Consider the following 18,265-nt stretch of genomic DNA (forward strand, 5'->3'; position numbering starts at 1 on the left):
TCCGCCACGTATTCGCGTTCAAAATAATTTAATTTATGGAAAAACAATTTTGCTTTTAACACCTTAAAATCAGTTAATGCGGTATTTGACTTAAAATCTAATTAGTCCTTTAGGCAGATTAAAAAAATATTAAAGATGTCAATAATAATAATGTCACTAGTTGGTAAAAATGTACTGGTATGTGACGTCACATGAGTTTTTTACTTACTATTATCATCTCAAATCTTTGTTTACATAATAAAAGTTTTATTTTGGAAGTATTGTTTAGATTTTTTTAAGTCAAACATTCCATTAGAGATGATATTTGCTTTTGTATCGGGCTGATCGAAAAACAAAACATAAGGTGAAGGGTCAATTTTTACCCTTTTTGAATCACACATAAACAACATAAAAATTGAAATCCCTAAAGTGTTACCAAAGGTATACAAAGAGTGATTTTCCATGGATCGGCTTATTTAATGCCCACAACCCATTTACCGGGTAAAATGACATCAAAAGTCTTATTTATATAGGCCCATAATAGGTGGCGAGTTTATAGCCATAGCGGTCACAATTTTTAATAAATTGAGGCTAAAATCCGATGTTTTCACAAAATTTACGGGAAACCAGTGCCGCTAATACTCGTATAAACCTATATGATTGCGGTCGCGTTGGTTGTTCGTAAATTGATGAAACGGGAATTTAAATTACTTTTGGGATCGGTAATGTACGAGCAGACATTGTTATTTTAAGTTAGGCTTTTGTTTTCAGATGAGTATTACGAGTGCGTACGTCATCGAGCCTGTTTTCGATTTAAGGGGAAGCTGATTGTGTGTTATTTGAAATAAGGCGTTTTTAAATTTTAGTGGCGTTAGGGGTTGGGATTTTTTGAAGTTGATGTTCCACGTGTGGGTTAATATTTCGACAAGCAATGCATAAAGATAGATTTAAACTGATTTTTTTTTAGATTTTTTGTACCTTAATTTGATGTAGAAGTTATTTTTCACTTGCTTTTTGCTCTTTTAGATTGTAAATACGAATAAAAGAATATATGTTACACTGTTATGATATTATACTATTTTGGGCCTAATATGTCTTACTGTAAAATTAGAATATGTTTTAGTGCACCAATAAAAAATTGTTACCTTTTTCCAACAAATGCCTGCATCAACAAAAAAAAAACAAACAATGGAAAATGTACAATTGAACCCCGGTACAAGTTTCAATACAAAATATTTAAACCTCCAAAGGCCCATTACAAATTCGTACGTTGTTGCACATGGCCGATTCAAAATGGCGACGCCCGACGTCCCCAAACTCTCAATAAATACAATTTTATTGATGACAATACAGATTGTTTTGACTTTTTTTTGTACATTTTTACGCATTTTCAACTAGTGAAACTACGGATATGTTGAAATATTAGGACATAATAATAAACAGATTTTTATTTAAACTTCTAACATTAGATTGCCATTAGGACCTTTATTTATTTCTGTTTAAGTATTTGTGTAGAAGACAGTACGAAACAAGAAGTGGCCAAGAACCCAAGAACTTGGGATCCAAGTTATGTCAAAATTCTAAGAGTTACAAAAATGTAAAACGACTTCCAAAAAAAAATGGGAAACTCATCACTTTGAAATCATCGGATTTCAAGACATTCATTTGCCCAAGTCCGTTGTGTACCAAGTCAAATTATACAAAACATTTCGAGTACATTTTAATTGGCTGGGGCACTGCCGTGTCCTCAGATCACGTATTGTTTCGGACAATTCTTTTTGAGGATCCTCTGACTGTATTAATAAATCATTATGTTCTCTTTGTACTCTCGTTAAGTGAAACAGTTTATTTATGCATGAAAAGGTAAAAAGTTTTTATTGGACGAAACATTACGAACCAATTCATATGTGAAAATGGAAACGTGGAAAATTTTATTTTCCTTTTTTATGCTAAAGTCCTGATTTGTTTGTTTCTCTGTTTGTGAATTTAAAATGCAATTTCATACAAGCAGTCAAGTTCTAATATCTATACTAATATATAAAGCTGAAGAGTTTGTTTGTTTGTTTGAACGCGCTAATCTCAGGAATTACTGGTTGAAATTGAAAAAATCTTTTTGAGTTCAATAGACCATTAATCGAGGAAAGTTTTAGGCTATATAGCATCACGCTGCAACTAATAGGAGCGAAGATCAATGGAAAATGTGGCAAAAACGGGGAAAATTTTAATCTTCGAGGGCTTGCGTTCAAAAATTCCTAACTTTCATGGACTTAACTGGCATGAATAGATTCCGATGCCTAATTACTGAAATAAATACAAACAAATCTACTATTTTCAACGAAGTGTACAATGTTTTAAAAACAATTCTTTGCGGACGTTGTTTTTATTTCATTTTCATTACTTACTTTACTCTGGTATCTCAATTTTATACTCGGTCAGGATCTCCGTGTAAATGAAACAAATTACTTTTTTTGTTCTAGAAACTTTGGAGCACGTACTTAGGCAGGAAAATAAAGATAATTTGCCGTCTTAAAAACTTCCTAATGCCGGCACTTTAACATCTCAAAGTAATTCGTTGCAAGAACCAAGTTGTCTGTGTCACATGGGCTGTTAGAACAGAAAATTGTCTTACTTTAAGTATACAGTCTTTAAGATTCTAGTTTATTTACAATATTAGTCATTTTCAATGACAGATCTAATGAAGTCACAATGTTTCCAGGTTCTGATTTTATTCCCGGTCTGATTCCATTGTTCCAATCATTCTCTGTTCACATTTATTTCGTTTATTCGTATGCTTAATGAGGTGACCGCGATTAATTTTTATCAAATGACTGGATCTCTGTCATCCATTTTCAATGGCGATGATATTACAAATTATAATATTTACATGATCAACGAACTTTTTTACAATTAATGTCGATTTCTGAAAAATTGGATTATCGTTTAAAAATGACAATTTATTCAGAAACCTAGAATTAGATACATTACATCTATGAATACTTAAAACGTTACCTGTATTACATATTACATTAATTTAACATCGTATATACACTTGTTTTAGTCCGATATTTACAACCATGGCTTGTCCCGTGACACTTTCACTGAAGGTTCCGACCGTCACTTTACACATAATTGTAAATATCTTCCATGTCTCATACGTTCATTTCAGACATGGCCGCCTGGGGGACTCGCGACTGCGAGAAGTGCTGCGCAGGGGGCGAGGCGGGCGGCGGCAGCACCGACCCGTTGCCCGGCCCTTGAGACTGCCCCGTCTGCGCCTGCACGTCGGGCAGATTACCCGCACTACTCATAAACGTCGTGTTCTTCGGCAACGTCATACAATTCGACGCGTTACATATCTGATTCTGCTGATAACTGAACCCCACTTTTCTCGGCAACGTCGTACATTGTCCCCTATTTGTTGGCGGACTCGATTTCTGTGACAAATTCGACATTTGTATCCCCGTGTGACAAACGTTCGGGCAATTGGCTGTAGTGAAGTGGGGAACTCGATTTGTCATTGCGATTATCGCGTTTTTGTCTTGATGATCGATGTCTACTATCGTACTCGAGCTTTGAGAGTGTCCGACGAAGTAATGGGGATGCTTCGAAGATACGCTATCAAACGTTGAGTTATGGTTTCGTTTCTGTTGCTGCTGGAGTGCTTTCACTTGCAGTCTAGTTTTATCTCTTTGGTAGTAAACGCCGGCGAATATGAGGACGTTCAATATGAGTAAAGAGCATCCTATCGCTATCGTGACACTTAAAGCTGTGGAGTACGCTGTATACCCTGCTACTTCTAAATTGGACACGTCTTGCGTGTGCGTGTTGTTTGGGACTTGGCTTTGTGTGACTGCGGAGCCAGGTCTGGCGGACATCACACTAATGCACGTCGTGACGTAAGCATCCATCGTAGTGGAGGGTATGTCTAATGAGAGGTTGTAGGTCGGTTTGCGGTACAGTTCCATCGTGGGATCGAAATAGTTGGCGCGTGTGAGCGGGTCGGGCCTGACGAGGCCGTCGTACAGCTCCGGGTCGTTGTGGTTCCTGAAAAGGTTGTGTTTCGCAACCACGTCCTTCATCCCCGCGCGGTGGATTTCGGGGATCAACCGTAGCCACACGGACAGCTGGTGTGCCCTATAATGGTTTTTCATCCGCGGTTTCATGCCTGCAATGGAATTTTGAGTGTGTAACGGGATAAAGAATTTAAAAGACGAAATTTGCGGTTGGCGTTTATGAAAAAGGTCGCTGTAATTAACTTTTGAAATTGGTATTACAGCGGTCAGGTGAGCGAGATTAAATTTTGTATGAGTTCAATATGGATATTGTCCTGTTTTCAACCGTTTATTAGCAATTTTTTTAAGGATACACCGATGAAATAATCAAGTTTTAGTCATTTAATTTGGTCTTTATTCTTTACAGCTTAAAACTCATTTTAGAAAAAATTAAATCTGGTTCAATTTAACGGCTTACCAATCTCCAGATACTTTTGGTACAGGGTGTCGTATTCGTCCCAGAGTATGCTCTTGTACTTATTCCGCTCTCGTGATATTGGCAGCACTGACTCTTGACGATGGACTTCGTTCGGGTTCCTAAAGAAAAATATAATATTAGAGTTAGCCACATGGTTGCGTTGCTGCGATTTATTACTTAACTGATTTTTGAATTCGGAAATGTTCAATTAAATTTAACCGCATCAGTTAGGATTATGTGGCGTTAAATAAAAAGAATTGAAATATATAAATGATTAAAAAAAACTCCCGCTATTAGAACTTTTACTTTGTGCGTCTTACAAACATTCAAGTCAATCAATCAATAACTTTATTGCATTCCATAATGTGTACAAAACTGGTGGGTAAAATTAAGAGAAACAATTATGGACCCTGTCGGGCACAGCAAAATTTGTTTTTTTAGAGGTCAAGTCATGTGCACAAAGACACCCAGACTTAAGCAGAGGTCGAACCCACGACAAGTGCCACAGTAGGTTTAGCGTGGTTTTCTATACCACTCAGATATCCATTTTGGTCAATACAAATTCCAATTCAAAATAGTTGTTCGTACTCTGTTGACTAAAGTTAGTATTCATTCAGACCAACACTAACGTGTTTAATTTTAATATCAGATACCTTTGCAAATTAAAATCCATAAAGAGTAAATTCACATAAAATATAATACTGGCAACCTTATCTTAAGCCTAAATCTGTTTATTGCCATTATTTAGGTCAAACTCAACGTTCTTGTCTATAATCCTTTCCATAATAGCAATAAACTTTTACGTAAAATTAATTCATTATAATAACAATAACAGTACTTCACGCAAACGATATTTGTTCGAAATTTAAACGATTCACCGCCTGTCTCTTGTTAGTTTAAATAAAATTATTTCACCTAAAACTTTGTTGACGGGTAGTTGGGAAATGTAACGGTTATTTCAATTAAATTGGAAAACAAACAATTGGGACTGGGAATAAAGTTTCTTCGTTGAAAATGTACGGGGAAACGCCGAAATACACTCAGTAAGCCTTGTAATGGATTTGTCGTATAAAATTTACAACTTAATGTAGGTTTTATTCAGTTTGTTGTCATTATTTGTTGCTACCTACGCATTTAAAATTTATTTTCGTTTCATGGTTATATAGAACAAAGGCGTTCTGGAGTATTGTTCGATAACGTTTATGAAACATAAGGTAAACAATGGCTGACTATTCAATTGTTTTATTTCCGGCTTTTTATTTTTTACTGTTGAGTAAAGGTAATCTTTGAAATTTTGTCACGCTATCTTTCATCATTCTCAAATAATATGAGTTTCTTTTTGTGATTGAATATACCTGAAATGCTTCTATGAATTATGAATTCCAATATACGAGGGCCAGAGGGAATACTTTCGCAGACTACGGCAAGGAGATGGGCATCTAAGTCAATAACAAATATGTAATCTATAAGACTTCTTTTCTTGATAAAACTTAGATTTAAAGCCAAACACACAATATCATTCGTTTAAAAGCTTACTACCAAGGGACCACAAAAAACGCCTCCCGCAATAAGGAATTTAATCACAAACATTCAAGTCACATGCATACGACACTCACTCATTGGTGAATTTTTACTTGGAGTCCAAAATCTTTACCGATATATAATAAAATAGTTATTTGAGAAAGAATTACCTTTATATTTCTTTTCTCCGAGAAAAATAATGATACGATATTTCGTTATATTCGCATTGATTAATACACGTTCGTGGGAAATAATGTTCACTCTTAAATGCCGAGTCGTATATAAATTTGGTACACACGCAACTATGATTTACGTAGCGTCAGCTAGAGTTATTGATTTTCTTTTAGCAAGGCTGAGTAAGGGTTAGGTAATTAGGTATAAACGTAGGTTATGCGTACGTTTACTTAATAAAGGTATTAACAATTCAATTTGGACGCTGCTGCTTTGATATTAAGGTAGGTATCTATGTTTTCCTTCAGCTGACTTATCACAGTCTGCTATTGACTGACCTTACTATGATGGTACTAAAAATTTACTACATCAAATATTCGTAAAAAAGAGAAAAGTTTTTAAGACTCTTTATTACCAATTAAAATAGATTACTCGTTATTTTCGTCGTGCCAAGGCATCAAGTATTCAATAGCAAAATTGAATTCCAAAGAAATTCTCTAAGACAAATATTTCAAATTCTTGGAAGCTAAAATCTGTTCTTTAATGGGAAAAACTCGTTTATCCATTTCCTAAACTCGACAAGGTCAAATATTATATTCAAATCGCCAATAAAAAAGGAAAAAGAAGAAATAAATCGCCGACAAATAAATCAAAGGGAGTCCTACATAAATAATAACAATTGCTTTGATTGATGAACGAGTATTGTGTTGAATTGTTGTAAGTAATGGTCTTAGTTGAATGCCCTTTTTGGCTACAATTCAATGTTTGTAGAGATTAGTACTTTGATTGATCTCATGTTGGGGCTAAGTGGTCCTTGTACTCTATAGGGATAAGTCGGTAAGTTGAGAGATATTATTTACTGAGGGAGGTCAACGTTTGATGGTTAATAGCTTTTGTGATGATAAGTATGTTTCGCTCATGAGAATCCAAAACATACTTTGCTTGCTTATTTGCGAACCATAGAGTCCTTTGCATTTAACTTTTCTTCTGATGTTATTTTCCACCTGGAGTTTTTGTAATCTTATTGAGTGTATAATCGTAGAAATATCAACTTACTAAACGGAATAAAAGTCAACAACAGTGCTGCAATTTTGCACATCATTCATCGCTCTTGAGGGCCTCAAGAGCGATCAATGATGTGCAAAATGGTTAGTCGAGCACCAATAGTGTATATAATAATAATAATACTGAATTAGATCTCTGTTTACTATTAAAAAAAAACAATTACGTTATCACAGAACACAAAAAAATACATAGACATTACAGTACCAATTTATAGGTGTCACGTTAAATATTGTGTCCCTCAATTTGATAACGATGATAACATTACTACCTCCATATCTCCAAGTGCATAGCAACACGAGGACATAAACTGGGGCAGAGCTACATGAGATGTTAGACTACACCCGCTGTGAGTGACACTCCATTAAGTACATCATAACTAGGTATTCACTTAACATAACTGAACTATGAGGACGCTACTGGCCACTAGAAATGTCTCGAATGTATAATTCATTTGAAAGTAATTTTCCTGACGATTCATACTTAGATTTGAATGATGCAGTTGTTTTTTCTTGCACTGCTAGACACCAGTTTGACTCACGACCCTACCGTGGCTTAGAGTCATAATTTGGCACACTGCTTTAAGTCGAAACTAGTCGGGCGACCTTTTAAAATTTAGTACGCTTAATTAGAGCTCATTTCATTATAGCAAGAAAGTCTGAAAGCAGTCTGACTAAAGGGTTGAGGAGGTGAAATAGGCAGTCACTCCTCTTAAAAGACTTGAACTTAGATGCATCCCCCGATATACTTGCCAAAAGGCAAGCAGGATAAAGACAAGAATTTTAAGCCGATTATGACTTTTTGTAATTGTAGGTACATAGGTGTCATATACAGTAATTGATCTTTAGTATAGATCATCACGAATGATTTGTCGCAGGTTAAATCTCCGTTTAGGACAAGCAAATGTGTGATCCACGAATGTTCGTTCTGAGTCTGTGTGTCTTGTGCATACGACTTGAATATTTGTGAAACCCCTCACGTAACAAATATTTTTTACCGGTTTATTTGTTCGGTGCAAAAAACAGCTTTAAATCAAAACAAACGTGACACTGAAATGATAATTTTAAATTTGTTTCCAAGTATGGAAAAGAACTTTCTCCCCGAATATGTTATAATTTTAAACATAGACGCAATAAAACTTACCCAGTCCTTGCAAAATTCGCCATATACAGTATGAAAGATTCAGATAACGCCACTTCAGATTTCGTGTAGTTTCTAGGAAAATGGCCGAGACCCTCGACTAATGGGGCCCCAAATAAATAAGGGAGCTCTTCTCCGTGTACCGAACCCATGCGCTAAAATATAAATTGATAATATTAGTTTTATATGCACTAGAAATATGAAATATGTATTTTAGTTGTACGCAGAGTTAGTTGGTAAGATGAAGAAGACATAGTGAAATAAAAATGAGCGCAACGTATCTATATACATATTATGTTGGTCGAGGACAACATTTTATATTAAGTAATCAAAATCAAAAGTTTTTGTTTTAAATAGGTCGTTTTCCAGGCGCTTTGATAACGTTACAATAATGAGTCGAGGCCATCAAATCATAAGGTTACCAAATGATAAAGTCTATTAATTAATTACGCACGAGTATAAATTGAATCAAAGTGTTTTTAATATGCCATGCATGGCATGCAAGTTATTAATTTATTATTAAGCTATCAAAATGACATTCAACATAAAAATCAACACAATAATTTACAAAAAACAAATCAGTGCGTACTGATTTGTTTTCAAACAATAAGTTCAACTAATACGAAAAATAAATAAAATAAAATAATATAAAAATATTCTAACCCTCACCTGAGGATAGTCCCCATCCTTGGTCTGGTAATCGAAGACGTAGAAGAATGTCCTGGGAGATGTGTCCGGGGAGCTGAGGAAGTCGCCGGTCTGCACCAGGGGCGCCACGTACTGCGCATCTGAGAGCGCCAGCACAGCTGCGTCCCGAGTGTTTATTGGATGCTGTTGGATAAACAAAGATTATAACTTATGGAAATAGGAAAAGAGAGGCAAGAAAATGGGTAAAAAATAGAATATTCAATTAAAGAACTGACGATCTAAAACAAGGTCTCGAAGTAAAAAATTTGCACCAAGTCTTAGTTACGAGGGGCGCCCAAATTAACGTGGATCCTACATAACGTACAGGGTTTGTCAAGTAATAAAATACATAGGAGTTTAACAAAACACCAGAAATTATTGAACATTAGTGTAACATTTCGACACCAAGAATTTTAAAATTGGTACAAGTGTATCCGAAATGTAATAAGTTTCACGTTTCGAATCCGATTTAATTTAGCTGATTTCTACACTACGAATAAAACGTCGTGAATTTTATCAAACAGAACGAATAGTTTTTACGAGCGAACCTTATTTTTGTAGGCAAGGCTGAAACAAGATTAACCTTTCCACCAAAGCTTTTGTAGAATGAATGCTAACGAAACTAGAATATATCCAACAAGCGTGATCTGCAAGTGTAATCACGTGCTTTCAAGCAATTCTAGACTTGAGAATAAAAAGCGTATCATTTCATGAGCAGGCAAAATTCTGCCCATTCTTTAGCATCAGAACTAATGATGGAAATTTCTGAGTCGTTTATGAGAATTCCTCAAAGCTAAATGTTTGTAAGTCCACCACAATCATTAACGGGGTCGGATTTGTACCGGTGACCTTTGGATTAGCGGTCAACAGCCCGCGGCTATATATACCAGGCGCTCACACGTTATGACACGCCTACTGAGAATGTGTTCCAGTATTATGAACCAGTTATTATAGACACGTGTATTTATAGATGGAAAATAATTTATGAGAAATTGAAAAGTTCGGAATTCAAGATCCGAATTAATTTAAAAGCAAAGCGATCAAAGTTTAATGTGAATGGCAGAATCAGAAAAAAGTTACAATCGTCATTATTTTTCTGATGAGATTCACGATATATACAAAGAAATAGTTGAATTGAAAATAACGGAGCCAACAAAAACGGAAAAGATTATTTGTATGACTACAAATGAATAATTTAAGTAAAATGAAACACCATAAATCGAATTCTGAGAGCTATTCAGAACTTATCCTATAAAATATATCCGGGACACCCAATACGAAGTCGCTTGAACTCGGAAACAGTGAGAATTTGGCAGTGCCAGGAATTTAGTGGCAAGTGCCAAACGCGCCTGTTGGTGCCATTGCCAAGTCATCACAAACGTGTGCCGTCTGAAGTTGGTTCAAGTAGGTTAACTTAGTTTAACTTTTAAAATCTTTAACTGAGATTGAGAGTTTGTTCGAAAAGTGGGAAGTTCTTGCAGGTGTTATTAGTTTTTGACATGTTAATTATGTGCTTCCCAAATGCACAGGTATATTATGGATATTTACTGCTTGCACTATCGAAGAACTTTCTATAATTTTGATACTTATGATTGTCATACTAAAATAAAAATAAAACAAAGTTTAAAAAAAACCTGGTCCCCATAAAACATTTTATGGGGACCAGGCTTTTTTAAACTTTGTTTTTTTTTAACGTAAAGATACCAAAGTATGGCCAGACAGGCAGTCTTAGAAAGAGGATTCCGTTTTACCCTATAAGTGCGTAATTCTAAAACATCTTCATCTCGCAATAAATAGAACCTTAGAGGAAGTCCCGAATAGCATTTTGCAGTTTGCGAAAAAATATTGTCTTGTGCATATTAGAAGAAGCATTTTTTATAATACTCAATTCTCTATTGTCTCTAAAGAGAGAAAAATACTGAATTTTATAATTACCTGGACTGTCCTTTCCCAATCGGTATATTCATTCACAATTGTGAAGAATATTTCACTTAAATGATATGTGTAGGCGTTTCTGACGTAAGTCCTGTGAACAATAATAATAATTTTTAATAACCATAATAATATATCAAATTTGTTAATGCACTTCAACATGAACCTTAGTTCTATCAGCTTAAGTCATACAATGTACAATTGTCGAAATGTCCCCATTTTGTTATCCTATTTAACGAATATCACATTAATCCACATATTTCCTTTATTTTGCACTCAAAACAAAATGCGTCACACATCTGCTACCGCACTAGTTAACAACTGTATCGCATAAAACCCCTTTTAAAAGCCTACGGATAAGCGTGTAATTGGTGCCTGTGTAAAAACAGCAAAAAGAAAGCTTCCACCGCGTGACAAGAACATTAAAAGGGGGATTTACAATGTTCATATTTTTCAAACAAAAGTAGGCTAATAAATGAAACGCAACTGTGTTTTTTCCAGTGGAAGTTTAGTTGAAGGAAACGTATTGCCTGAAATTACTTATGTACTTTAGAAGATGCTGAAAAAGGGCAATTATGTCGCCCCATATATAGGCGACCCTCCAGACAGAACAAATAACAAGCCCAATATTGGTTTAGAGAAACTTAGATCGGTAAAAGTTTCCTTTTTATTCGATTTTTGTTTTTCGTAAAATAGGCCTCGGATCAATACGCGTTGGTTGCTTTCAAGTACTCGAGTGCCTAATTGTTTTAAGAAATATTCAAACTTATTACAGGAGGCTTTTACACCCACAATATTTTACGTTTCAGGAGATTAACAGGGTAGAACAAACAAAATTGTAGGTAGTCAAATAAATTTCAATTACATCACGCCTGGCTTATTTTTGCGTATCTTTTACCTTGTCCTATTATAAATTTAGTAGCTACTGTTACATGTTCTAAAGAAGGTAACCACCGTTATTTTACAAAACGTACAAAATTTTACACTTCTTTTCGCTTATCTCAGTCTGAATAATTTATATTTGAACATGGCTTCACCGTTTTCCCTCTACAAACAAATTTTTCAAAGCGTGCGTCAGAAACATGAGTTTGCCTTGATGTAACAAATATACGAGTACTATGGAATTCGATGAAAAAAATATTTTGTGTTCACCTTCAATATCCAATACGTCTGATTACAACCTATTCACGAGGAGACGTCTATAGCCAAGTTCAAACACCAATTTGCTGAATAAACATCGACCTTACCTTATTATTCTATCCCTTCTTTCGCCTTCGAACCCATTTTGTATATCCTGAGCCGAGAATTTCCAGAGGGCTTCACTAGTGACAACACCGAAGAGCAGATCATACTTATTTTGTCCACCCCTTATCCCAAACATCCTTTCTCCGCTCCTTTTATCAGCTTTGAGGTTATTCACTCCGGATACACTGGAGAATCCTTGGAGATCGTTAGGTATAAAAAATGTGAGGAGTTCTTTGGCGTAATCAGTTTTGACGACAACGCCATCTACGGAAGGGCCAAAAGCTGTCAAATAACTCGGTGTACTGATCTCGGCTGACATCAGTTCTTCGAGTGGCACTTCTCGGAGGCAGTCAACTATGAGTTCGTGATCTTTGACGATGTCTTCTGGAAGCGTGCAGTTTGACTGTTTTGCTAATTGGACGGAAAAGCTGACTGGATCTTCGACTAACGCCCAGGAGCTTAGTGCTGATCCCGATAGAAGAATTGAACGATGAAATAGGCCTGTAAGAAGTGGAATATTTTAGTAGATGCCTGATAGATAATTATTTAATGTAGAATTTAGACTGTTCCAATACATTGATTAACTATTTTTTTATATTGCTCTTGTTAATTATCAAAGTTAATCAATTTTCAGTTCGAAACCATTTATTTTAGTAAAACTGAGAAATAAACCGACAAAGTTAGAGAAACCCAGAAAATTCTTTTTTACTACATAAGTAGATTTTAATGAAACGACTTCATGAAGTAGCCTTAAAAATAAAAATTTTATTTCGAAACAGAAATTATTTCATACAAATAAGGGCAAAAGCAATATCACGATATCAAAATGCAAAAAAAAAACTTTGAAATTTTCATTCCCTTTTATATTTTAGAATTTGCGCTCGAATGCGCTCTCAACACTTAATTGACTGAGTTTTTATACAAACACGAGAAAAGGGTCTGCTCACACATTTCTAATTAACTTTTTAATCTCGAGTCAGTTTCGTCCCATCATGAATATTCACGGTCCAAAGTCGTTGAAATAACATATGAATCAAAATGAACGGTTACGTTGAAAGTTCTAGTTTGATCGTCATCGACAAAAATACATTTGAAAATCCCAAATTCCCAAAGGAAGTCTAATTTTGAAACTGATGGAATAAATTCCGGGTTCAATTTTGCCAAATTTGTGCACAGCAAAGCGACTGATGATTACTTTGTTGAAATGCTCACTTTATACAACGTTTTACTGTCTAACTTGAACGTTGAGCCAATTAGGGATCACAAACGATTTTTACCTCTTCGAAAAGAATTTCTGACGTAAATAGCTGACAAAAAAAGATTGTCTGGAAAAATGGTACTGAACTTATGTTTTATTCTGTCTCATAAGGATTTTGTAATGGTATTTGATGTAAATAACAAAGTACCCTTAGCGATCTTGAACAAGTTGGACTATTTTTATTGAGGCTAATTTGATACTCAGGCTTCTTTTTCATTTGTAGAATTAGTATTTCAATAACTTAATAATTCATCTAGGACTACAACATTTTATTGAAATAAGGTTGAAAAAAAGCTTTGTAATAATTCCGACCCACTAGTATGGGGTGACTGAATAAAAGTTTACATTTTAACTTTTCTTGTATCAGCAAGCTTCATCTTGAACGGAATATCATAAAATACAAGCTGTTGCCCGCGGGCTCGCCCGCTACAAATCGAAAATAAAATCGGTATAAAAACTGTCCTATGTGTTAATACTGGTTATAAACTATCTGTGAACCAAATTTCGTCTAAATCCGTACTATGGTTTTTGTGTGATACAAGAACAAACTTTCGCGTTTATAATATTGTGGGATAAGTTCAAAACTTACCAGGCATCACGGTAGGTGATATCATGAGGAAATTGATACAAGCCGCTCCAGAGCCATGTCCCAGCATAGTGACATTGCCAGCGTCGCCTCCGAACAGCGCAATGTTCTGCTGCACCCAATGCAGGGCCGCTATCTGATCCATTAACCCGTAGTTCGCCACGCGGGCTTTTAAGTGAGGTATCGGGTTTGCGTTCAGGAAACCTAATGGAAGGAATATAGATAAGTTTGGGTGGAAGTGTGTTTGCAGTAGTACTGAAAAGACACAGCTGCAATGTCTTTTAGGAATCTGACAGACTGAGTGAAATAGTTGATGGAGATTGAGAATTTGTAAGACTTTTTTTCCTTAAAGAATTTGTAAGAGTCCTTCGTTGGACAAGAGAGAGCAGGCCATTAATAGTTTGAGCCCAAAATATACGTTCAGTAAAAATGTAATTAGTCTGTTTGGTAGACTGGTCGCTAAAATTCAGAAGACGCAAAAATACGAAATTAAAGGGTTTGGAAATGGACACTAGTAACGTTACTTCTTGGAAGAACGTGGATTGATAAGTGACGTCACACTAGATCTCAACTTACTGTATCATATCATTTTATTTTAACGCGATAAAGTTAATCCATCTGACGGACTTACTAGTTTTTTTAATCGAATACCTAATTACGAAGAGAAATTTAAATATCACTTATCCTATCACTATAATTATAAACATAGCTAAATGATTGAATAAATTTTCAAAGAAGTTTTTATTTCATTTAACATTTCAACTTTGATCGGGTTAACCTTTATCTAGTTTTGTAGCAGCCACCAAGAAGAAGCCTAACAATTAGGGTCTGCCCATTAAAATGATCTCTTCAATCAGAACTTTCACCGTGAGCAAACGAGACGCCGATAGACGCAGACCAGCTCTCTCACTTTCACAATGGCAGCCGTTTTGTAGTACAGATGCTGGTGTAACTTGAAATTATTCCGTTTTAATAATGTCTTTATTCTTTTGTTCCTTCACGTCTTTATTAAGAAGATTATAAAGCCCTTTGTGAGCTGACGACTTCAGAATCAGTTTGGTAGTTAAGATTATAAAGAACATCTTAACTGTGGCTGAATTAGACAAGGTTATCTGATGTCTGAGCTTTACCAGGAGGAGAGACGGTAAAATGGTTGTTAGGGTTCTGTAGGTAAAGGGTAAAACGTAATCCTTTTGCTGACAGTGGAGCTGTGTCTGTTACCTGGCTGTATCTCATGAATCGTGATAGATAGTTAAATTTTTAATAAAATTTTAAAGTAATAGAAAATTACATATTAAAACAGTTGCTGGAATCTAGACCTGCAACTATGTGCATAATAATTCAATCTTTGAATCCCTAGTTCACTTCTACTTAGACCTTTGTTAAGTCCTCGCTACCGCATTAGGTTCAGTAACCTATAATGGTAGATTAGTGTGATAATTAAATAAATAAATAATTTTCATAGATGATGAGTTCATGTTGGTGCTACAACAACACATACTAAATCAAGAATAATACGGGCTGTCACTGTCGTCAATTTGATGGACGAAGAATGTTGTTTGAAAATATCTTCATTGTCATATTTTGTAAGGGCCCTATCGTTCCACAAATCTGACTCGCACTTGACTGTTTTTTTTATATTTAAAAACTTTTTTTTATATTTGAAAGGTTTTATTTTAATGAAAGTTCGATTATAACCTCATCGCCTAATGATATAAAAACGCGAGTTTCAAGTCGCTCTGACTTGATTAGGCTTGACTAGGCATTTTAAGTTCAAAACAAACATTTTAAAAATGCGCATCACCGCAGTGTTACAACGAATAATAAAATTTAATTACTGTTTTACAAGAAAACCTTAAAGAAACGGAAGAACAACTGCCTGTGATTCACTGGCGAGAACTAATTAATATACACGAATAAAAGATAAACACTCCTCCACAAATCCTAATTTCGCGAAGAAAAATTCCTGTAACCTCAAGCGAGTTTAGACCTTACGTTACAGGAAATAAAGTTCACAATTACTTGTACCAATCGTGTAACCGAGTAATGTTTAATCAAGAAGAGTGGTACGTGACGAAAGCAAGAGTTTCGAGTTAATCATATAATTAGGTTGTATAGAAATAGGTCTAGCTAACAGCTTTGAGGATACATTAGCGTTAGACGTAATAGATTCAGTTGGAGATAAGATTATGATAACATTAATTAGAACTTTGATAGCAATATTTTTTTTGAGGGTGCTTTAACAAAAGGTCCTCATCATATGTTGAGGTCGGCTTCTAGTTGAACGTGCAGTGATTGGCCCGCAGCGCATCGCGTCATAGCCGTCACTCGCAATTGCATGCACCTCAAGACGACGAGTACGCACAACTGATTGGCGTTTTATTTTACCATGCGCAAAGCGATCCTCATCTTCCGCCGATTTCTGCGGCCGCTTCCGAGATTCGTGCCGGTAACTATACTTTGAACTACATTACTAGCGTACGTACTTAGTAGTAATACCTCAGTGAGTCTGTAACAGTTTTTATTCTTGCCATATTAAGGTTATGATTTTTAACATAATTCACAGCAATGTGTCTGCTGTGACTTTGATACAAGTTTAATTAGCTAGATATGTTATTCATTTATTTATTCGAATAGAATATTATTATATTCGCGCAATCTCTAAATGTATTCGCTATAGATAGCATCGGATATAAGTAAATAGTTTTTCAAACATGTTTTGTTTTCAAAACATTCATTAATGTTTCGCTTTGATAAAATATGATATTCATATTTTTATAAGCTCTGTCGTGTTTTAGTTTATACGTATGTTTACAATGTAGAAAAACAACAGTGATAGAGGATTAAAAAGTTATCAACAGAATTTGGCCTGTTTTTTTTATTTCCTTCTTTGCTTGTTAGTTTCTACTCGAATCCAAATCCTAGGTTCTTCGTTTAGAATTTAAACCTAGTTTTTGAGATGTTTAGGTTGAGTACCAATTAAATAATGACCTGCATTGGTGCAGGTCATTATTAGTTAGGACTACAAGCATTAAAATTAATTAAATAATTTATGGCTGATAAAGACTGTCATAATTACTTAAAATTATTGCTATAGACATACGACAGACTTGTTCCGATTATAAATGTTTACAGTTTTTTTGGCATAAAGGAAATAAAAGACACTAAAATTGAAATCCTTGTGTCGAGGGAGACTTTGAACAAGCATCCTTACACTACAAAAATGCTTGTTCTAAGCGAAGATCGACCTCGTGATTCATCGCGCAAACTCATATCTGTATTAAAAACTTACCCAGAATGCCAAGCCTGTAGTTGATGGTGATAACCACCATGCCTCCGTAGCTGGCTAAGACTGAGCCATCGTACACGTTCCCGGAGTTCCACTCGAACGATTCACCATGGATGAATATCACCACCGGATACTTCGCTTGCAGTGTTGGTCCAACTGTAACAACAGAAAACAACTTATTAAATCCACGTATTCAAATTTGGTAAGAAAGATATACTAGATTATAGTTCAAAATGCTAATACGAATTCGTGTTTTTTTTTCATTGACGGATTTAATAATAAACTTCATTGTTCGTTCCCATAATCTTCTCATTACTATAATAATAAACGGCAATTTTTCCCTTGGCGCTTCCCATTCCACCCTAATCCGACCCGGATTTTGTCAATCTCAACCAGGATTGTAGCATAATCCTTTTTATGTCACGCGTCCATCGCAAGACTAGTGCCATGTTGCTATATTTATGTTGACGCTTCCGTATTGTCATAATCACACCAGAATTTAGCCGAAGCTGTGAATATGACAACAACTCAATCAGTAGTTTCATTATTTATTTATTTACACTTTTATACATTACATTAAATGTACAATGGCGGACTTAATGCCTGAGGCATTCTCTACCAGTCAACCATTATTCTTAGGACGTTTTTGTGTGATTCACGAATGTATTATTTGTCCAGTCACACGATTTGCAACTTCGTTCGATTTGCAACAAATGCGTCTGATAACACTCAGTGGATCTTGGTTTGAGTTTAAATTGCCATTTCAGACCCTAAACGCGAAAACTCAAACATTACCAAAACAGTTTCGAGAATGAGCCAGCAAATTGACTAGATCATTAAAAATAATCTCATCATTTTTATGCACATCAAACCACTTTTACAACTACTAACTTTAGTCATTCATGTCATATTACGTACTTATAAA

At 35.2% G+C, this 18,265-nt stretch overlaps 1 protein-coding gene across 1 annotated transcript in view; it reads right to left on the minus strand.

Moving 5' to 3' along the window:
* Positions 1-2,333: 2,333 nt before the first annotated feature.
* Positions 2,334-18,265, minus strand: part of LOC113492984 (neuroligin-4, Y-linked-like) — a 92,137-nt gene continuing 76,205 nt past the window's right edge. Inside the window, exons 4-11 of the mRNA XM_026870740.1 lie at positions 17,344-17,496; positions 14,055-14,255; positions 12,210-12,708; positions 10,966-11,056; positions 9,013-9,174; positions 8,347-8,498; positions 4,450-4,568; positions 2,334-4,144 (exon numbers count right to left, since the gene is read on the minus strand). Coding sequence (XP_026726541.1) covers positions 3,129-4,144; positions 4,450-4,568; positions 8,347-8,498; positions 9,013-9,174; positions 10,966-11,056; positions 12,210-12,708; positions 14,055-14,255; positions 17,344-17,496 — 2,393 coding nt within the window. The 3' untranslated portion in view covers positions 2,334-3,128. The remainder of the gene's footprint in view (positions 4,145-4,449; positions 4,569-8,346; positions 8,499-9,012; positions 9,175-10,965; positions 11,057-12,209; positions 12,709-14,054; positions 14,256-17,343; positions 17,497-18,265) is intronic.

The sequence above is a fragment of the Trichoplusia ni genome, chromosome 4 (genome assembly GCF_003590095.1).
Source record: "Trichoplusia ni isolate ovarian cell line Hi5 chromosome 4, tn1, whole genome shotgun sequence".
NCBI classification, from domain to species: Eukaryota; Metazoa; Arthropoda; class Insecta; order Lepidoptera; family Noctuidae; genus Trichoplusia; species Trichoplusia ni.